This window comes from Anolis carolinensis, chromosome 5 (genome assembly GCF_035594765.1).
Source record: "Anolis carolinensis isolate JA03-04 chromosome 5, rAnoCar3.1.pri, whole genome shotgun sequence".
Lineage (NCBI taxonomy): Eukaryota > Metazoa > Chordata > Lepidosauria > Squamata > Dactyloidae > Anolis > Anolis carolinensis.
Genome location: NC_085845.1, coordinates 203,947,412 through 203,970,739, shown reverse-complemented (window position 1 = coordinate 203,970,739; position 23,328 = coordinate 203,947,412). Strand labels below are relative to the sequence as shown.

The 23,328-nt window shown below is 42.5% G+C and overlaps 1 protein-coding gene across 1 annotated transcript in view; it reads left to right on the top strand.

The window, feature by feature from the left end:
* The window catches only part of cimap1b (ciliary microtubule associated protein 1B), a 32,838-nt gene extending 15,585 nt beyond the window's left edge, over nucleotides 1–17,253 (top strand). The window contains exons 5-7 of the mRNA XM_062983439.1: nucleotides 2,406–2,527; nucleotides 9,520–9,660; nucleotides 13,153–17,253. Coding sequence (XP_062839509.1) covers nucleotides 2,406–2,527; nucleotides 9,520–9,660; nucleotides 13,153–13,233 — 344 coding nt within the window. The 3' untranslated portion in view covers nucleotides 13,234–17,253. The remainder of the gene's footprint in view (nucleotides 1–2,405; nucleotides 2,528–9,519; nucleotides 9,661–13,152) is intronic.
* Nucleotides 17,254–23,328: the final 6,075 nt, after the last annotated feature.

The following is a 23,328-nucleotide window of genomic DNA, read 5'->3' as shown; positions in this document are numbered from 1 at the left end:
GTCCCAATCCGGTCCAGAAGATCAAAAGCCAAGCGTAGTCGTCAAGGAATCCAAAGGTCACACCGATAGCCAGCAGAAGGGTTAATCCGGAATCGTAGTCAGTCAGTCCAGCGTCAATCCAGTGAAAGTAGATATTGCCCATCAAAAAGACGACGGAGGTCCAAGCTATCAAGATTAAACACAAGTTGCACAGAGAAAAACCCCACACAGTTCCTCCCGCCGTCAATGCCCCGTCCTTGGTAAACTTACGTATCCAGTAATGAAACACACCCGTCTTCAGGAAATTCCTCAGCAAGAGCCCAAGCGTCCGTCCAGATTACCTTGCCCAACGCAATTAGACATTGGTCCCAAACCCCAATTTATCACAGTTCAAGCTCATCATCGCTGTCAGCTGCCATCCCAATTCCAGACGCCCCAACATCATCATCCTCATCAGAGCTTAAGCACCTTCGACTATGCCCCACAGCATCCCCAGCTGTGGATCCCGCTCCATCCCTCCAGCCAGTCCATGGGTCTGATCCTGCAACCCGCCAATCACCTCCCATGCTTTCATTGCCTGTTTCCCCAACACCCAAATCCTCCCTCACACGAGTCCATTCCATATCATCCTCCTCCGAGCTGGCCACCTCTTCCTCCAAACCCTGAGAAAAACCCTCAAATGAGTCCTCATCTGTCGGGTCTGCAAACAAATCCCGGAGCCGTTTCCTCGAGAGGAGTCTTATGACCCCTTCTTTCATTACCGGAGCCCGAAGGCTCAACCATAACAGATTCTATCTGGATGGGAAACCAAAGGTAATTTATAATAATAATAATAATAATAATAATAATAATAATAATAATCATCATCATCATCATCATCATCATCATCATCATCATCATCATCATCAGAAGAAGAAGAAGAAGAAGAAGAGGAAGATCTCAGTCGGCATTTGGAAACAATAGACATTGACAAAATTACGATCTGCCAACCGCAAAAGGCCACCCTACTGGGATCTGCGCTCATCATCCGAAAATACATCACACAGTCCTAGACACTTGGGAAGTGTTCGACTTGTGGTTTTGTGATATGACATCCAGCATGTCGTATCTTTTTTGCTGTGTCATACAATAAAATAATAATAATTTATTTATATGCTGCCCTATCTCCTCAAGGGACTCAGAGTGGTTTCCAACCCCTTTTCTGCACGCAGGAATCCACAATGCAAACCTTCTCGACAGATGGCCATCTAGCCTCTGTTTAAAAACTTCCCAACGGATGGCCATCCAAATGGAATCACTTTGATGAACTTTGGAGTTCTCTTACATATCTATTGCTCAGACTCCACCAGATTCTGAATTCTAGATTTGGAAGGGATCTCCAAAGGCCATTCTGTCCAACTCCCTTCTGCACACAGGAATCCACAGTGCAAGCCTTCCTGACAGATGGCCATCCAGCCTCTGTTTAAAGCCTCCCAACATATATCCATCCAAATGGAATCACTTGGATGAACTTTGAGTGAATCTATTGCTCAGACTTCACTGGATTCTGAATCCTAGATTTGGAAGGGATCTCCAAAGGCCATTTGGTCCAAACCCCTTCTGCATGCAGGAATACACAATTCAAGAACTCCTGACAGATGGCCATTTGGCCTCTGTTTAAAAACCTCCCAACAGATGGCCATCCAAATGGAATCACTTGGATGAACTTTGGAGTTCCTGTACATATCTATTTCTCAGACTCCATCAAATTCTGAATCCTCAATTTGGAAGGGATCTCCAAAGGACATTCTGTCCAGCTCCCTTCTGCACGCAGGAATCCACAATTCACGCCCTCCCGACAGATGGCCATCCAGGCCATCCAGCCTCCCAACAGATGGCCATCCAAATGGAATCCCTTGGATGAACTTTGAGCGCATCTATTGCTCAGACTCCACCGGATTCTGAATCCTCAGTTTGGAAGGGATCTCCAAAGGCCATTTGGTCCAAACCCCTTCTGCATGGAGGAATACACAATTCAAGACCTCCTGACAGATGGCCATTTGGCCTCTGTTTAAAAACCTCCCAACAGATGGCCATCCAAATGGAATCCCTTGGATGAACTTTGAGCAAATCTATTGCTCAGACTCCACCGGATTCTGAATCCTAGATTTGGAAGGGATCTCCAAAGGCCATTCTGTCCAAACCGCTTCTGCACACAGAAATACACAATGCAAACCCTCCCAACAGATGGCCATCCGGCTTCTGTTTAAAAACCTCCAGAAAAGGAGAATCCACTGGACTCCCAGAGAAGGCAAAAGAGCATGCCAAACTACTACTCCCGTGAGCCTATAGCATGGAGCCCTGGCAGTGAAAGTGGTGCCAAGCTGCATCCATTCCCCAGTGTGGAAGTTTCCTCCTCCGATTCTTTTTCCTCTTCCTCTTTGCAGGACCAGCCGCCTATGGCCTCCCTCCGATGCTGGGGCCCAAAGTGGTCAACAAATCCTCGGCTCCCAATTATTCCATTTTTGGGCGCAGCGCCATCGGCAGTTTCTATGAGGATCTCAGCAGGGTGAGTTCTTCATGATCTCTGAGCCTTGCCTGTGAAAGCAGGATCGACCTGCATTCGTTCTACAGTATTGATCTACCTTGAGTTCCATAGACTAGGGCCCCTTCCACACAGTTGTATAAAATCCACATTGAACTGGATTATATGGCAGTGTAGACTCATATAATCCAGTTCTAAGCAGATATCATGGACTATCTTCCTTGATGTTCTGGGTTATATGGATGTAACCCTTCGGCCCCTTCCACTCTGCCATATAATCCAGATTATCTAAGAATTAAGGCACTTTGACATTACTTTAACCACCATTGCACAATGCTATGGAATCTTGGAAATTGTAGTTTTGCAAAGTCTTAAGCCTTCTCTGCCAAAGAATCTGGATTATACGAGTCTACACTGCTATATAATCCAATTCAAAGCAAATAATCTGGATTTTCCATGGCACATTTTCATCTACATTTTGGAATTGATGCAGTTTGACTTCACTTGAACTTCCCTGGCTCAATGCCTTAAAGTCATGGGAGTGTAGTCTTAAGCCTTCTCTTTGGCAGAAAAGGCTTAAGACCTTGCAAAACTACAATTTCCAAGATTCCATAGCATTGTGCAATGGTGGTTAAAGTAGCGTCAAAGTGCCTTAATTCTACAATGTAGATGCACCCAAGGTTTCCAGCTCTCTTAAGACAAGGAAGGCACGGCAACCTTGTTTCAGACCCCTTTTTGCATCTCTGTCAGAGGTTAATGCAGGGAATAATAAAAATAACACTATGTAACAACATTTGAAAACAATTCTGTTCCTGGTTTGAAAGTGTTATTTCCTGTTTAATTATGTATCACTTACTTTGAAAGTACAGTAGTTGTTCTCCTCCAGAATTTTTTTTTTTTTTTTGTGGCACAATCTAGGTTGAATTGGTTGAAACTCCACAAGATATTTACTGAAAAACTAGAGCAAAATGTGCTGCAGGATGTCCCTCCTGCAAAAACAAAACAAAAACAAAATTAAATTGGAAGCTCAATAAACTCCATGTTTTTATGACAGAACCAATTAGAAAATGACATTTATAATCCAGGAACAAAAATTGTGTTACGTAGAATAATAATAATAATAATAATAATAATAATAATAATAATAATAATAATAATATAATAATAGTAGTAGTAGTAGTAGTTTTGGAAACAATAAACATTGACAAAGTCATGATCTGCCAACTGCAAAAGGCCACCTTACTGGGATCTGCGTGCATCATTCAAAAATACATCACACAGTCCTAAAGGCTTGGGAAGTGTTTGACTTGTGATTTTGTGATATGAAATCCAGCATAGACATCTCATTTGCTGTGTCATACTATGTTGTTGTGTCAATAATAATAATAGTAATAATAATAATAATAATTTTGTGATAATAATAATGATTTTGTGATACGAAATCCAGCATATCTATCTTGTTTGCTGTGTCAGACTATGTTGTTGTGTCAATAATAATAATAATAATAATAATAATTTTGTGATAATAATAATGATTTTGTGATACGAAATCCAGCATATCTATCTTGTTTGCTGTGTCAGACCATGTTGTTGTGTCAATAATAATAATAATAATAATAATAATAATAATAATAATTTTGTGATAATAATGATTTTGTGATACGAAATCCAGCATATCTATCTTGTTTGCTGTGTCAGACTATGTTGCTGTGTCAATAATAATAATAATAATAATAATAATAATATTTTTGTGATAATAATAATGATTTTGTGATACGAAATCCAGCAAATCTATCTTGTTTGCTGTGTCAGACTATGTTGTTGTGTCAATAATAATAATAGTAATAATAATAATAATTTTGTGATGATGATAATAATAATAATAATGATTTTGTGATACAAAATCCAGCATATATATCTTGTTTGCTATGTCATACTTTGATTTTGTATCAATAATAATAATAATAATAATAATAATAATGTTGTGTCAATAATAATAATAGTAAAAATAATAATAATTTTGTGATAATAATAATAATGATGATTTTGTGATACAAAATCCAGCATATCTATCTTGTTTGCTGTGTCATACTTTGTTATTGTATCAATAATAATAATAATAATAATGTTGTGTCAATAATAATAATAGTAGTAATAATAATAATAATTTAGTGATAATAATAATAATAATAATAATAATAATGATTTTGTGATACAAAATCCAGCATATCTATCTTGTTTGCTGTGTCATAATAAAACAATTTATTTCGTATCAAAAGCATTGGATAAATAGTCTTTTACTGATAAAAATAGAATGGGCACAAATAGGTAAATATCTTTTGATCAAAATGGGCAACAGCGACTGCATTGTTCGTAGCTTTAAACAACTCCTCCGTACATGATGCAAGACATTGCGGACAAGCATACAGATGTGGAGTTGTTTGTCCTGCTCCACAGTCGCACAAGGTGAAGGATTCCTCCAGGTCGTGCCACCTTGCCAAGTTGTCTTCTGATCTGCCCACTCCGCTTCTGAGTCTGTTCAGGGACTTGCGAGTTGCCCATTCTTGGTTGACCCTCTTGGGGGGCCATCCAGTTAGGATTGCCAGGTTTAGCTGCCCAGAGGGAGACCCTTGCTGCTGCTGGAGGAACATCAAGAGGAGGGAGTGGTGGTTCTCATGAAGCCCTTCCTTGATTTGAGTCTGGTGGGAGGAGGCTGATAGTCATGCAGTGGGTGGCTTCACAATGTTCAACCTTATTTCTCTCACCGTTAGCAGCAACTTCCCGTCGCACGTCAGGAGGGGCAATGCCAGCTAAATTGTAGAGTTTATCAACAGGTGTAGGTTTCAGGGTTGTTGTATGTCTTTCGGGCTGTGTGGCCATGTTCCAGAAGCATTCTCTCCTGACGTTTCGCCCACATCTATGGCAGGCATCCTCAGAGGTTGTGAGGCATGGAGAAAACTAAGCAAAGAGGTTAATATATATCTGTGGAAAGTCTAGGGTGAGAGAGGTCAGTGTGAATGTTGTGTAGTTAATCACTTTAATTAGCATTGAAAAGCTTATCTGCTGTCTTCTTCCTGCCTCTGGGGCATCCTTTGTTTAGAGTCGTTAACTGCCCTTGGTTGATTCATGTCTGGAAATCCTCTGTTTTCAGAGTAATGCTTTTTATTTACTGTTCTGATTTTTGAGTTTTTTAATACTGGTAGCCAGATTTTGTTCATTTTCATGGTTTCTTCCTTTCTGTTGAAGTTGTCCACATGCTTGTGGATTTCAATGGCTTCTCTGTGCAGTCTGACATGATAGTTGTTAGAATGGTCCAGCATTTTTGTGTTCTCAAATAGTATTCTGTGTCCAGGCTGGTTCATCAAATGCTCTGCTATGGCTGATTTCTCTGGTTGAATTAGTCTGCAGCCTTCGACAACACAGGTGTAGGTTTGAGGCATCCCGTGATGACTCTGCATGTTTCATTTAGTGCTATGTCCACTTGCTTTGCATGGGCAGACTTGTGCCAAACAGGACAGGCATACTCAGCAGTTGAGAAAGACAAGGCCAGGGCTGATGTTCTTACTAATTTTGGGTCTGCACCCCATGCGCTTCCAGTAGGTTTCCGCAGGATGTTATTGCGTGCAGCTACTTTGTATTTGCACAGTGTTTCCTATATGTTAGTGTTTGATCTAAGGTGACACTGAGATATTTAGGATGGAAACAGTGTTCGAGCTCTTGGCCTTCCCAAGTCACTTTCAGTTTCCTGTTGGCTTCGCGGTTACGTAGGTGGAAAGCACACACTTGTGTCTTGGAAGGGTTAGGCTTCAGGTGGTTCTCTTTGTAGTAGCTGGAGAGGTCTTTCAAGGCATTGGTGAGTTGCTTTTCAACTGTTTCAAAGTCGTTTGCTTGTGTTGTTAGGCCAAGGTCATCAGCATAAAGAAAGCTCTTTGTGAGTGGTGACTGTGGCTGTGTTGTGACTCAGCTGGAACCTCAGATGGACTCTGATGAGGATGATGGGATTCAGGTTCACAATCAGGTTCAAAATGTCCCTGTTGTAGAAGATGAGGAACAGAGAGTGCAAGTTCATTTTCCCACAGCAAGGAATGAGGTTGTTGATACTGAAACTAGCCAGGTGCAAATGGACTTAGAAAAGGAGGACAGTTCTCAGTCTGATAGCAGGCAGACTGACACTAACGAGCAGGCTGACTTTGATGAAACGGGCTCCTTAGATCGAGCTGACCGTTTGGAATTCAGAGTTCGAAGGAGTGTGAGAATAGCAAACAACAAGGAGGTCAGAGGCCAAAGAAATGCTTTCATGTTTGCAAAGGGTATTAAAGCAATGTGTTTGGAGACAATCCTTTGTCAAAGCAATTTTTCGTTCAACCAAGAAGCAAGCTCTCGTTTTCCTGGATTATCTTGCAGCTCTTGTGTTCATGTTCTTGGGACTTTGTCATGCTCTAATGGGACTCTGTTTATTTCTGGTGATTTCTTGAATTATGCTCTAAGGCTTTATTTTGTAACAATCTTTTGGAATATGTCTTTCGGGCTGTGTGGCCATGTTCCAGAAGTATTCTCTCCTGATGTTTCGCCCACATCTATGGCAGGCATCCTCAGAGGTTGTGAGGTATGGATAAACTAAGTAAGGAAAGGAAAGAATATATATATCTGTGTAGAGTCCAGGGTGTGGCAAGAGTCCTTTGTCACTGGGAAGCCAGCATTAATGTTTCAGTTAATCATCCTAATTAGCATTGGAAAGGTTTTTGTCTCTTGCCTGGGGGCATCCTTTGTTCAGTCATTTGAGAAGACAGAAATGCTGGACCACTCCAACAACTATCATGTCAGACTACACAGAGAAGCCACTGAAATCCACAAGCATGTGGACAACTTCAACAGAAAGGAAGAAACCATGAAAATGAACAAAATTTGGCTACCAGTATTACAAAACTCTAAAATCAAAACAGTAGATGGGAACCAACACTCTGAGGGCAGAGGACAGAGGATGCCCCCAGGCAAGAGACAAAAACCTTTCCAATGCTAATTAAGGTGATTAACTGAAACATTAATGCTGGCTCCCAGTGACAAAGAACTCTTGCCACACCCTGGACTCTCCACAGATATATATTCTTTCCTTTCCTTACTTAGTTTATCCATACCTCACAACCTCTGAGGATGCCTGCCATAGATGTGGGTGAAATGTCAGGAGAGAATACTTCTGGAACATGGCCACACGGCCAGAAAGACATACAACAACCCTGTGATCCCGGCCATGAAAGCCTTCGACAACACAATCTTTTGGAACTTTACCTTTATTTTTTAAGAACTTTTTATCTTCTATTTTCCAGTAAACTAAAAAGACTTCAGCCTGTGTGCAGTTTGGTGTATACAGCAAGGTGAAGCTACCGTGAGGTGCGACAGGCTGATAATAATAATAATATAATAACTTTATTTTTATACCCCGCCTCTATCTCCCCGGAGGGGACTCAGGGCGTCTTACATGGGGCCAAGCCCGAATAAAAACAGTAGCAGTATAAAACACAGCAATAGACAACAACTTGCACAATAAAAAAAAATTAAACATTAGCCAATAAAAAACAAGAACTAATAAAAACATGGATTAAAACGGAGAGATTGTAAAAGTAGACTGGGTAAGGTGCACCATATAAATATTGTAAACACAAGGTGACTGATAAAGTGCTGCAAATTCTGGAAGTGCAAATTGGGATGGGAATAGACCCTGTGTCTATATCGAGTTGACAAAGGTAAAAGGTGCAAACCGGTACAAGAATGGTCACAGATACAGATTGCTTCTGGATGAGCAATCTTTATCTAAAGGCCTGAGTAAAGAGCCAGGTTTTCAAGCTCTTTCTGAATGCTACCAGGGTGGGGGCTTGCCTGATTTCCCTGGGGAGCGAGTTCCAGAGCCGGGAGGGGGGCCACCACGGAGAAGGCCCTCTCTCTCTCTCTCGTCCCCACCAACCGTGCTTGTGACGGAGGTGGGAGCGAGAGGAGGGCCTCCCCCGACGAACGAAGAGATCGTGCAGGTTCGTAGGGGGAGAGGCGATCCCTAAGGTAGGAGGGTCCCAAACCGTTCAGGGCTTTGTAGGTGATCACGTGCACCTTGAATTGGGTCCGGAAGGTGAACGGCAGCCAGTGGAGCTCCTTAAGCAGGAGGGTTGACCGCTCCCTATAATTTGCTCCAGTTAGAAGCAAGGCTGCCGAACGTTGAACTAGTTGGAGTTTCCGGGCCGTCTTCAAGGGCAGCCCCACGTAGAGTGCATTGCAATAATCCAGTCTAGAGGTAACTAAGGCATGGACCACCGTGGCCAGATCAGACTTCACGAGGTAAGGTCGCAGTTGGCGCACAAGTTTTAACTGTGCAAAGGCCCTCCCGGCCACGGCCGACACCTGAGCATCAAGCGTCAGTGCTGAGTCCAGGAGGACCCCCAAACTGCGGACCTGCGCCTTCAGGGGGAGTGCGACCCCGTCAAGCACAGGTAGCCACCCAATACCCCGATCGGACATACGACTGACCTGGAGGACCTCTGTCTTGTCGGGATTAAGCTTCAGCTTATTCGCCCTCATCCAGCCCATCACAGCTGCCAAGCACTGGTTCAGTATCTGGGGGGCTTCCTTGGAGTTCAGTGGAAAGGAGTAGTAGAGTTGAGTGTCATCTGCATAGAGATGGCACCGAACTCCAAAACTCCGGATGACCTCTCCCAGCGGTTTCATGTAGATGTTAAAAAATGATGATTATTAGAAAAGATGTTAAACAGGGTCGGTGCAAGAACGCTGCCTTGGGGTAAACCATTCTTTGGCCTCTTCCTTCATCTACTTTTCCTGCCTTGAAACTCCACATAGAAGCTGCAGTTTTCTAGGAGGGTCTGGACAGTTTTTGTAAAAGCATAGTCCGGGGTCATATGGTGCACGTTATGAAGCATTTTCCTATGTTGCAGCGTGTCCTCGGCTGCCATGAGGTCCACAGAAAATGGATGATAATAATAATAATGATGATGATGATGATGGTATTTCCTCAGACTCCTGGGCCTTGCAATTACCGCGTGGTGGATACTGGTGTCTACAAGAACCGTCCGCCGCATTATAGCATTCTGGCCCGCAACATGCCTCCTGGGGACAACACCCTGAAACCGGGTCCTGGAGCCTACAGCCCCGAAAAGGTGAGCATTCGAATGACATGGGTCAACCAAAGGGGTCACTTGGGGTCAGACATGTCTGGGTTGGTTGGCCGGATCGATCTGACTACCCTAGACTGCATCTGCTTTGAGAATTAATGCAGTCCTACCCCACTTGCATTGCCATGGCTCAGTGCTATGAGATCCTGGGAGTTGTAGTTTTGCAAGGTCTTCACCCATCTCTGTCGAATGGTGCTGGGGCCTTGCCAAACTACATCTCCCTAAATTGCATGGCGTTGAGCAATTGCCGTCCAAGTGGTGTCAAGCTGTGTCAATTCTACCGTGTAGATGGGCCGATGACTCTTTCTGTCAGTCCTGGTGCCTATAGATTCCCATGGATCCCTATTAGTATTAGTATTTATCTCATGTATTCGTATTTATATAGTTATTCTAATATGAGAGAGATTCAAAGCGGTTGCTTTCTTCCAAACAAAAAAAACTGAGCTTGCAGAGAAAGCAAAATGGTTTTTAAGCCAGGAATGTGATGCTGCAGCAAAGAAAGCCAATGCGATTTTAGCCTGAATTAAGTAGAAACATTGTTTCAAAGTTGGAACTATCCAAGTTTAAGGAAAAAGAGCCAGTTATTAAGCCAGGATTGTGATGCTGCAGCAAAGAAAGCCAATGCGATTTTAGCCTGAATTAAGTAGAAACATTGTTTCAAAGTTGGAACTATCCAAGTTTAAGGAAAAAGAGCCAGTTATTAAGCCAGGATTGTGATGCTGCAGCAAAGAAAGCCCATGCGATTTTAGCCTGAATTAAGTAGAAACATTGTTTCAAAGTTGGAACTATCCAAGTTTAAGGAAAAAGAGCCAGTTATTAAGCCAGGATTGTGATGCTGCAGCAAAGAAAGCCCATGCGATTTTAGCCTGAATAAGTAGAAACATTGTTTCAAAGTTGGAACTATCCAAGTTTAAGGAAAAAGAGCCAGTTATTAAGCCAGGAATGTGATGCTGCAGCAAAGAAAGCCCATGCGATTTTAGCCTGAATAAGTAGAAACATTGTTTCAAAGTTGGAACTATCCAAGTTTAAGGAAAAAGAGCCAGTTATTAAGCCAGGATTGTGATGCTGCAGCAAAGAAAGCCCATGCGATTTTAGCCTGAATAAGTAGAAACATTGTTTCAAAGTTGGAACTATCCAAGTTTAAGGAAAAAGAGCCAGTTATTAAGCCAGGAATGTGATGCTGCAGCAAAGAAAGCCAATGCGATTTTAGCCTGAATAAGTAGAAACATTGTTTCAAAGTTGGAACTATCCAAGTTTAAGAAAAAGAGCCAATTATTAAGCCAGGAATGTGATGCTGCAGCAAAGAAAGCCAATGCGATTTTAGCATGAATAAGTAGAAACATTGTCTCAAAGTTGGAACTATCCAAGTTTAAGAAAAAGAGCCAGTTATTAAGCCAGGATTGTGATGCTGCAGCAAAGAAAGCCAATGCGATTTTAGCATGAATAAGTAGAAACATTGTTTCAAAGTTGGAACTATCCAAGTTTAAGAAAAAGAGCCAGTTATTAATCCAGGAATGTGATGCTGCAGCAAATAAGTCGAATGTGATGTTAGCTGGAATAGGTAGAATCATAATCTCCAGGTCAAGGGAAATATCCAAGTGGCAACCTAACAATGTGATGCTGCAGCAAAGAAGGTGAATGCGATCTTAGCCTGAATAAGTAGAAGCACAGTTTCCAAGTCAACGGAAATGGTCTAGTGGATTATTGTTAAGCCAGAAGTGTGATGCTACAGCAAAGATGTCAAATGCTATTGTAACCTGAATAAGTCAAAGCATCGTTTCCAAGTCAAGGGAAGTCAAGGAAAATAGCCAAGTGGAATTCTAGCTGATTATTAAGCCAGGAATGTGATGCTGCAGCAAAGAAGGCGAATGTGATTTTAGCCTGAATAAGTAGAAGTATAGTATATATTTAGCCTGAATAAGTAGAAGTGTAGAATCTGTTCTTAAATATCCTTTCTTCTTCATGTTAAGCCAGGAGTGTGGTGCTGCAGTAAAGAAAGTAGATGCTATTGTAGCCTGAATAAGTAGAAGCATAGTTTCCAAGTGAAGGGAAATAGCCAAGTGGCAGTCTAGCTGATTATTATTAAGACAGGAGTGTGATGCTGCAGCAAAGAAGTCGAATATGATTTTAGCCTGAATAAACCAAGGTCTTGTTTCCAAGTCAAGGGAAGTAAAGGGAAATAGCCAAGGGACAGTCTAGGTGATGATTAAGCCAGGAATGTGATGTTGCAGCAAAGAAGGCGAATGCTATTGTAGCCTGTATAAGTAGAAGCCTAGTTTCCAAGTCAAGGGGAATAGCCAAGTGGCAGTCTAGCTGATCATTTTTAAGCCAGGAGTGTGATGCTGCAACAAAGAAGGTGAATGCTATTCTAGCCTGAATACGTCGAAGTATAGTTTGCAAATCAAGGGAAATACCCAAGTGGCAGTCTAGTGGATTATTATTATGCCATGAGTGTGATGCTGCAGCAAAGAAGGTGAATGCTATTGTAGCCTGTATAAGTAGAAGCCTAGTTTCCAAGTCAAGGGGAATAGCCAAGTGATAGTCCAGTGGATTATTATTATACCAGGAATGTGCTGCTGCAGCAAAGAAGGCGAATGCGATTGTAGCCTGAATACGTCAAAGTGTAGTTTGCAAATCAAATAGCCAAGTGGCAGACTAGTGGATTATTATTAAGCCAGGAGTGTGATGCTGCAGCAAAGAAGGCGAATGCTATTGTAGCCTGTATAAGTAGAAGCCTAGTTTCCAAGTCAAGGGAAATAGCCAAGTGATAGTCCAGTGGATTATTATTATACCAGGAATGTGATGCTGCAGCAAAGAAGGCGAATGCGATTGTAGCCTGAATACGTCAAAGTGTAGTTTGCAAATCAAATAGCCAAGTGGCAGACTAGTGGATTATTATTAAGCCAGGAGTGTGATGCTGCAGCAAAGAAGGCGAATGCTATTGTAGCCTGTATAAGTAGAAGCCTAGTTTCCAAGTCAAGGGAAATAGCCAAGTGATAGTCCAGTGGATTATTATTATACCAGGAATGTGCTGCTGCAGCAAAGAAGGCGAATGCGATTGTAGCCTGAATACGTCAAAGTGTAGTTTGCAAATCAAGGGAAATAGCCAAGTGGCAGTCTAGTGGATTATTATTAAGCCAGGAATGTGATGCTGCAGCAAAGAAGGCGAATGCGATTGTAGCCTGAATACGTCAAAGTGTAGTTTGCAAATCAAGGGAAATAGCCAAGTGGCAGACTAGTGGATTATTATTAAGCCAGGAGTGTGATGCTGCAACAAAGAAGGTGAATGCGATTGTAGCCTGAATACGTCAAAGTATAATTTGCAAATCAAGAGAAACAGCCAAGTGATAGTCTAGTGGATTATTATTAAGCCAGGAGTATGATGCTGCAGCAAAGAAGGCGAATGCTATTGTAGTCTGAATATTGTTTGCAAATCCAGATGATAATCCCATTTCCCTCCCTCCCTCTCCCGTCCAGCACACCCAGCAGCGTGGAATCACCTTCGGCATCCGCCACTCCGACTACGCGGCGCCTCTCATTGTGGACACGGTCGAGTAATCCGTCCCCGTCGCCTTGAACGGGCCGAACAAGAAAATGTTGTCGTTTGGGAAGACTGGGATTGCAATGTGCTTTCGTGTTTGTTGGGTGGGCGTTGGGTTCAAACTATCGATCCCAAAGGCACCGGGTTGCACCTTGGAGGCTAAGCAGGGCCAGGCCTGGAGGGGAAGAGGGTGGGCCAGATTCCCCCTCCAGTCCCTTGGGAGATGTAGTATCCCTCAGAGGTGAAGGAGTTGTAGCACCCTTGACTCAATCTGTTCCCACCCTCTTCCCTAGATTGATCCGTGACTTCACCACATTTATCCCAAAGGTGCCAAATCCTGCCTGATCGTGGAAGAGAAGCAGGGTCATCCCTGGCTGGTACTTGGATGGGAGTCCGCTAACAAATACCCGGGATTGTGGGCTATATTGGTATTTCAGAGGAAGGATCCCTTAACTCTCTTTGCATTTGAACACCATATGAAATTCATGGGGTCACCTTAAAGTCAAGAAGGAACTTGAACACACACACAAAAGGTTTTTTTGGACTGTCGCTCCCATCATCCTTGTGTGAATTGGGGGATTCTGGGAGTTGCAGTCCAAAAAGAAGACCTTTCCCCAAGCCCAGAAGTCCTGTATTTTGCCTCTTGGCTGTTTTGTGTCTTGGCCAAGAGACAAAAGCATCTTCATCACCATCGTATTTGGAAGGAAGAAATTTGCAAAATCTTCTGTGTTGATTCCTTGCCTAAGAAGACACGATGACATTTGTAGCGTCACCCTAAACGTGCATCTACATGGCCAAATTAATGCAGTTCAACTCTGCTTAAACTGCCATGGTTCAATGCTACGGGATCCTGGGAGTTGTACCTTGGCGAAGCCCTTACGCTCTTTGAACGAGAAAGCTAAAGATCTTGTGAAACTATAAATCCCAGGATTCCATAGCCTTGAGCCATGGTTGTTAAAGTGGTGCCAAACTGGATTAATTCTACAGTGTGGCTGCACCTTTAGAGGCACATGCATAACTTGTAAAGCCGTGGTTCTCAACCCTCCTAATGCTGTGACCCCTTAGTACAGTTCTTCATGTTTTGACCCACAACCATAAAATTATTTTCGTTGTGACTTCATAACTGTCATTTTGCTCCTGTTATGAATCACAATGCAAATATCTGATCTGCAGGATGTATTTTCATTCACTGGGTCAAATTTGGCTCAAATCCCCGATATACCCAAATTTGAATGTGGGTGGAGTTGCAAGGGGATGATTTTGTCATTTGGGAGTTGTCGTTTCTGGAATTTATAGTTCACTTACAATCAAAGAGCATTCTGAACTCCACCAAGGATGGAATTGAACCAAGCGTGGCACACAGAACTCCCATGACCAACAGGAAATACTGGAAGAGTTTGTTGGGCATTCACCTTGAGTTTGGGAGTTGTAGTTCACCTACATCCAGAGAGCATCCATGCCCCAAGCCAGCCTCACTCATTGGTTATCATTTTCAAGCATCCCGTGTCTACTTTGGACTAAACTCGTGGTGTTCACCGGAGCCGGACCATTAAGCCCATCATGGACTCATTGCATATTGCCACACTGCATTCCTTCCCGATGGCGCACTCTTGGATGCAGATTAATACATGGATTGACACATCAAATGTTCCAATGCAGTTTTTTGAATTTCCCGCCACACAAAGAACTAACCAGTGAAGATGTCCAACAAAGTCCTGAGTCGCTCAGGACCTGGATTCTAGCCAGGCTGTTTTCCAACTAATTCGGAGCTGACATGGGTTTCTTGAATAGCTGTCAAATGAAATAAATATGCTCCGTGTTTACAATTATGGTATGTCAGTACTTTGGAGTGCTTTCTCCCTGCTGACATCCTCTTTGGCCACAGAGAATAAACCTCTGCTTTTGCTTTCAACCCATCTGAGTCTGATGTGGCTTTCTGGAAAGCTGGACACATTGGGCTTTGAACTCACGGTTGTAGCGGAGCTGGAAACACTCGACACAAGAACTGTGGGTTCAGAACCCAGCATTTCAATCTCCCAAAGGACAGAATGAGACACAGATGGGATGGGCGTTTGTTCACCTTGGCCAAGGTAGATGTCAGTGGAATCTGTGCTCCAAAGGACTGACATCAGCGCAATTGCAAACATATAGTTTTATTTATAGCACTTTGCATGCTATGCAAAACAAAGGGACTAGTGTCAGCCAGAATCTGTTCCCTGATAAGTACAGAAGCAATATCCACTATCGCTGTTGGTTGAAGATGTTCGACAGAGTCCTGGGCCGCTCAGGACCGGGATCCTAGCTAGGCTGTTTTCCAACTAATTTGGAGCTGATGCAGGTTTCTTGAATAGTTGTCAAATGAAATAAAAATGCTCAGTGTTTACAATTATGGTATGTCAGTACTTTGGAGTGCTTTGTCCCTGCTGACATCCTCTTTGGCTACTGAAAATAAACCTCTGCTTTTGCCTTCAACGCCGATGTGTCTGATTTGGCTTTCTGGAAAGCTGGACACACCAGGCTCTGAACCCACGGTTGTAGCGGAGCTGAAAACACTCGACACAAGAACCGTGGGTTCAGAACCCAGCATTTCAATCTCCCAAAGGACAGAATGAGACACAGATGGGATGGGCGTTTGTTCACCTTGGCCAAGGTAGATGCCGGTGGAATCTGTGCTCCAAGGGACTGACATCAGCGCAATTGCAAACATATAGTTTTATTTATAGCACTTTGCCTGCTATGCAAAATAAAGGGACTTTGCTGGCCTGGCTATTGATTGGTCCAGACTAGTGTCAGCCAGAATCTGTTCCCTGATAGGTACAGAAGCAATATCCACTATCACTGTTGGTTGAAGATATCCAGCGAAGATGTTCGACAGAGTCCTGGGCCACTCAGGACCGGGATCCTAGCCAGGCTGATTTCCAACTAATTCGGAGCTGATGCAGGTTTCTTGAATAGTTGTCAAATGAAATAAAAATGCTCAGTGTTTACAATTATGGCATGTCAGTACTTTGGAGTGCTTTCTCCATGCTGACATCCTCTTTGGCCACTGAGAATAAACCTCTGCTTTTGCCTTCAACCCATCTGAGTCTGATTTGGCTTTTTGGAAAGCTGGACACATCGGGCTCCGAAAACGCTCAACACAAGAACTGTGGGTTCAGAACCCAGCATCTCAATCTCCCAAAGGACAGAATGAGACACAGATGGGATGGGCATTTGTTCACCTTGGCCAAAGTAGATGCTGGTGGAATCTGTGCTCCAAAGGACTGACATCAGTGCAATTGCAAACATACAGATTTATTTATAGCATTTTGCCTGCTATGCAAAATAAAGGGACTTTGCTGGCCTGGCTATTGGTTGGTCCAGACTAGTGTCAGCCAGAATCAGTTCCCTGTTAAATGCAGAAGCAATATCCACTTTCGCTGTTGGTTGAAGATGTCCAGCGAAGATGTTCGACAGAGTCCTGGGCCACTCAGGACCGGGATCCTAGCTAGGCTGTTTTCCAACTAATTCGGAGCTGATGCAGGTTTCTTGAATAGTTGTTAAATGAAATAAAAATGCTCAGTGTTTACAATTATGGTATGTCAGTACTTTGGAGTGCTTTCTCCCTGCTGACATCCTCTTTGGCCGCTGAGAATAAACCTCTGCTTTTGCCTTCAACCCATCTGTGTCTGATTTGGCTTTCTGGAAAGCAGGACCCACCGGGCTCTGAACCCACGGTTGTAGCAGAGCTGAAAACACTCGACACAAGAACCGTGGGTTCAGAACCCAGCATCTCAATCTCCCAAAGGACAGAAAGTGGATGCCAGCGGAATCTGCGCTCCAAAAGACTGACATAAGCACAATTGCAAGGATACAGATTTATTTATAGCACTTTGCCTGCTATGCAAAACAAAGGGACTTTGCTGCGCTGGCTATTGTTTAGTCCAGACCAGTGTCGGCCAGAATCTGAACCCCGATAAGTGCAGAAGCAATATCCACTGTCGCTGCTGGTTGATTGGAAGGTGTGGAGGGAAATGTAATAAACTAGCATTGCCTGATTTGAAGTTTGCTGGCTGCTTCTTGGTCTGAATTTAGTATCAATACATCAATATGAAAACAAATACAAAAGGAGTTGTTAAACAATCCAATAAGAACTGTTACATTCACAGTAGAAATAATATTTTTCTCTTGTAGGATGAATTTACTCCTCAATCCACCTAAGGAAGACTCTTTTGAGTTGAGAACCGGTTGTGGTTTTGCAGTCTACTATCTATATAAAGAAACAAGAACAATCATTATATATAAGAAGAGGACTCAATTTGTGTATGTGGAACAATCAAAGAACTTAAGAACATTTATTGTTTATGAGAAGAGGAGTAAATTCATCCTACAAGAGAAAAATATTATTTCTACTGTGAATGTAACAGTTCTTTATTTGATTGTTTAACAACTCCTTTTGTATTTGTTTTCATATTGATGTATTGATACTAAATTTAGGTTTAATGATTTCTGTATTATTGTAATAAGTGGATAATTGTCTTTGTAGTTCCAGGGAACCCATTTTCTTCTTTTTTGGTGCTTCTTGGTCTGCCCAGGAAAGGGATGCGGCTGGGCTGGAGTGAATGGGATTGATGGCTCTTGTATGGAGAAGGACAATGAGATTCAGGTGGCCATACAATGGGTGCCAGCGGTGTTGGTGTTGGCTCAGTGGGGACTCCAGGGAGGGGGTCTGGTCTGGCGATTGGGATGAAGAAGTGTTCCTAGGGATAGACTCAGATAAAATAAGGAGAGAGAAAAAACACCTGTGGCTCTTAGGTGTTTCTTTGGGCAATAGGGCTTTTCCTGAAACCAAATGTTGAGATATTCTCTAAGGTGTGTGGGTGGTGCTTGTGCAACTTTGGCAAGTTCATTGGGAAGTCACCTGAAACTGGAGGAAAGGTCATTGTGGTCTCCATTGCTGTGTACCTATAGGCTGCAGGTTTCGGAGTCCTGGTTTCTGACAACATCACTGAGCCACAACAGCAAAATTGTTCCCAGCATCTGTGGTCATTCACTGTTATTGTTGGGTCTACTCTGAGTACAACAGGCACCTTTTCAGGGGGGGGCATCTACACTGCAGAATAAAAGCAGTTTGGCACCACTTGAACATGGCTCGATGCTTTGGAATCTTGTGAGTTGCAGTTTGGCCTTCTCTGTCGAGGAGTTGTTGTGTTTTTTAAACAACTTCTCTGTCCCATAACTTCACAAAGCTAAGTAGCATTTAGGTTTTAGAATTGAATGGCACACCTGTCCAGGTAGGAGCGGATTTGTCGCAGAGTCAGTCATTGTTGTTGTTTTGTTTATTTATTTATATGCGGCCTTTTCTCTCCACAGAATGTAGACATCCTCTCCAAAAAGACACATTTATTGTTGTTGTTGTTGTTGTGTTTTTCAAACGACCTCTCTGTCCCATAACTTCGCAATGCTAAATAGCATTTGGGTTTTAGAATTGCATGGCACACCTGTCCAGGTAGGAGTGGATTTGCCGCAGAGTCAGTCGTTGTTGTTTTGTTTAATGTGTTCCTCACCAAACTACAGCTGCCAGGATTCAATCGCATTGAGTCGTAGCCGTTAAAGTGGTGTCAAGCTGCATTCATTCCACAACATAGATGCAACGTTGTTACCATATCAGATCTGATCCTGGTGTTTTACCAGGAGTTGGCTGCAACCACTGACCTTCAACCTCCTCTGAAGCCACTGAGGTGTGATAACAACAACCACAGCAGCACGACCATGGTAATAATTGATGGGATGGATTAATCGATAGCCCGGACGTGAGAGGAGCCTGGTTCATGCGTAACGGAATAAACATTCAAGAGGTTCCTCCGGGCAGGATCCACTCTCCGCATTGCCAGACTTAACGTTGTTCCTATTGTTGTTCCTGTTTCTTCAATGTCTACAAGAAAGGATTTCAGCTGGTGTTGGTTGTTATCCAGGGTGCATCTACACCAGGGGTCCTCAAACTTTTTAAGTGGAGGGCCGGTTCATGGTCCCTCAGATTGTTGAGAGGCCGAATTATCATTTGGGAAAAAAAAATGAACAAATTCCTATGCACACTGCATTTGTAGTGCAAAAAACAACAACAACATATATTTATTTACTACACCCTGAAGGGGACTCAGAGAGGCTTACAACCGTGTTTCCCTGAAAATAAGACAGTGTCTTACATTAATTTTTGCTCCCAAAGATAGCCGAGGTCTTATTTTCAGGGGGTGTCTTATTTTTCCATGAAGAAGACTTCACATTTATTGTTGAACCAAAAAAAGAGAACATTTATTATGTACTGTTCAGTAGTTGTAATCACAAACCAGCATGGCCATACAAACTGTGAATTCTATCAAGAATTTATTGTTACTATCACTATTTCCATGTACAACAATCTATGGTACATACGTTTACTGATCCTGCATGCTCTGGTGTTCTGTTCGGCAGGCATGCTTCCAAACAAAAACTTTGCTAGGTCTTACTTTCAGGGGAGGCCTTATATCTAGCAATTCAGTAAAAACTCTACTAGGTTTTATTTTCAGGAGATGTCTTATTTTAGGGGAAACAGGGAAGTTGTATGTACATACAATATATTATATTACAGTAGAGTCTCACTTATCCAACACTCGCTTATCCAACGTTCTGGATTATCCAACGCATTTTTGTAGTCAATGCTTCCAATACATCGTGATATTTTGGTGCTAAATTCATAAATACAGTCATTACTACATAGCATTACTGCATATTGAACTACGTTTTCTGTCAAATTTGTTGTATAACATGATGTTTTGGTGCTTAATTTGTAAAATCATAACCTAATTTGATTTTTTAATAGGCTTTTCCTTAATGTCTCCTTATTATCCAACATATTCGCATATCCAACATTCTGCCGGCCCATTTATGTTGGATAAGTGAGACTCTTCTGTATTAGCATAGCACAATATTAGCATTATATATTACTATATTGTACTATACCACTATACTGTAATATTGTTAGCAATATTACATTTAATATATAATATACATTATTATATTATACAATATTATTATATTGTTTTATTATTATTAGCCTCCCTGAGTCCCGTATTGAGTGAGAAGGGCGGGGTAGAAATACTGTAAAAATAAATAAATAAGTATTATATTGTATTACATTATAATATTATTATCAATATTATGTGTATACACAGTATATTATATTATTACCATAGCACAATATTAGTAAATGAAAGAACAATACAATATTTAAAAATAAAAACAATTTTAACCAACATACACTAAACCTATTTCAATGGGAAGGATTTCAATGGAAGTGTGGGCCTGCTTCTGGCCAATGAGATAGTCGAGTTAAGTAGGATTGTTGTTGTTGTTGTTGTTGTGTGCCTTCAAGTCACTTCAGACTTTGGGCGAGCCTAAGTCTAAAACTGAGGGCGGGGGCCAGGTCAATGACCTTGGAGGGCCACATCCGGCCCCCGGGCCTTAGTTTGGGGACCCCTGGTCTACACTGTAGAATGAATGCAGACTGACCCTACACTAACTGCTCTGGTTCAATGCTACATAACCATGGGAGTTGTAGTTTGGTGAGGAATCAACACTTCTCGACCTGAAAGACACCAGACCTTGTAAAACTACAACTTCCAATATTCCATATTATGGCGCCATGACAGTTAAAGTGACACCAAACCACATTCATTCTACAGTAGATGCACCCTGGATATCGACCAACACCAGCTGACGCAATGGGTTAAACCCTTGTGCCGGCAGGACTGCTGACCAAAAGGTTTATTTATTTATTATTTATTTTATTTGCAGTATTTATATTCCGCCCTTCTTTCTCACCCCGAAGGGGACTCAGGGCGGATTACAATGAACACATATATGGCAAACATTCAATGCCAACAGACAAACAACATACAGTAGACAGACTCAGAGGCATTTTTAACATTTTTCCAGCTTCACGATTCCGGCCACAGGGGGAGCTGTTGCTTCACCGTCCAGTAGTGGCTGTACTTCCTCATTCCTTTCCTCGTGTTTTGCTGGCAGTTTTATGGTGTTGTAAATTAGCCTCCTGCATAAAGCGTACCTAAATTTTCCTACTTGACAGATGCAACTGTCTTTTGGGGCTGCATAGGTCAACAGCAAGCCGGGGCTATTAATGGTCAGAGGCTTAACCCGACCCGGGCTTCAAACTCATGACCTCTCGGTCAGTAGTGATTTATTGCAGCTGGTTACTAGCCAGCTGCGCCACAGCCCGGCCTGCCAAAAGGTTGGCGGTTTGAATCCAAGGAGCGAGGTGAGCTCCCATCTGTCAGCTCCAGCTTCCCATGCAGGGACATGAGAGAAGCCTCCCACAGGATGGTAAAACATCTGGGCGTCTCTTGGGCAACGTCTCTGTAAATGGCCAATTCTCTCGCACTGCTAGCCAATGCTGAGGAATGCTGGGAGGTGCAATCCCACAATATAGAGAAGGCTTCAGATCTTTCATTCCTGGTCCGGAACATAATAAACACCCATTTCCATTGACTAGTGGAAGATTTGAGTAGAACCGGCATGCATTTACATTGTCTAACGAATGCAGTTTGGCACCACGTTAAGTGCCATGACTCAGTACTATGGAATCCTGGGAGTTGTAGTTTGGCGAGCACCAGTAAGTAAAGGTTAAACACCTTATAAAACTACAAAGCAAATGGAACCACATAAATTTGAGTGCATTTATTCTACAATGTAGATCAGGCACGAGCAAACTTTGGCCCTCCGGGTGTTTTGGACTCCAACTCCCACAATTCCTAACAGCCTACCGGCTGTTAGGAATTGTGGGAGTTGGAGTCCAAAACACCCGGAGGGCTGAGATTTGCCCATGCCTGGTATAAACAGCATGCTTGCTCCATCCATGTTCAACATTTACACAAATGACCAGCCACTGCCAGAAAGGACACAGAGAGAGTTTCATCTATGCCGATGATGGTGTCATCACCACCCAAGCTGGGAGCTCTGAAATGGTTGAACACAAGTTCTCTGGAGCTTTAGGTGCTCTTACTGCCTATTACAGGGAAAACCAGTTGATTCTTAACGCATCCAAAACACAGACATGTGATTTTCGCCTTAAGAACAGACAAGCATCTCGAGCTCTGAGGATGACCTGGGAAGGAATCCTCCTAGAGCATTGCAGCACACTAAAATACTTAGGAGTTACACTGGACTGTGCCCTGACTTACAAGAAGCACTGCTTGAATATCAAGCAAAAAGTGGGCGCTAGAAATAACATCATACAAAAGCTGATTGGCATAACTTGGGGACCGCAACCTGACACGGTGAAGACATCTGCCCTTGCGCTTTGCTACTCTTCTGCTGAATACGCATGCCAGTGTGGAATACATCTCACCACGTTAAAACAGTGGATGTTGCTCTTAATGAGACACAACACATTATCATAGGATGTCTATGTCAGGGAAATCGTCACCCTGACCGATTGATGAGTCAGGTCTCACCTTCTTCTCATCAATCAGACCACTTAGGTTTCGGCAAAAGTGGCACCAACAAATGATAGCTCAGTTGTAAATTTTCTGCTGATCCCAGCGGTTCTATAGGTTTTATTTACAAGCTATTTACAACTCTAAATACCATCATTCTCTGGACACATGTTCTCTCGGCAAGGACAAAACCGGCTTGCAGAGTCCGTCATCAGTGCAAGTCAGCACCTCCTTACATTCCACAATTTATGAAGAATGTTCCGTCCACGTAGTCGAAATGGAAGTCTTGACCCATTGGCCCTCCAGGCCAGGGGTCCCCAAACTAAGGCCCGGGGGCCGGATGCGGCCCTCCGAGGTCATTTACCTGGCCCCTGCCCTCAGTTTTATAATATAATATATTGTATATACATATAATATTGATAATAATATTATAATGTAATACAATATAACACTAATAATAATACCATATAATAACATTAATTATATATTCTATATTACATATAATATTACTAATAATATTACAGTATAGTGGTATAGTTCAATAAAGTAATATATAATGCTAATATTGTGCTGTGCTAATAATATAATATATTGTATATACATATAATTTGTAAGCCACTCTGAGTCCCCTTTGGGGTGAGA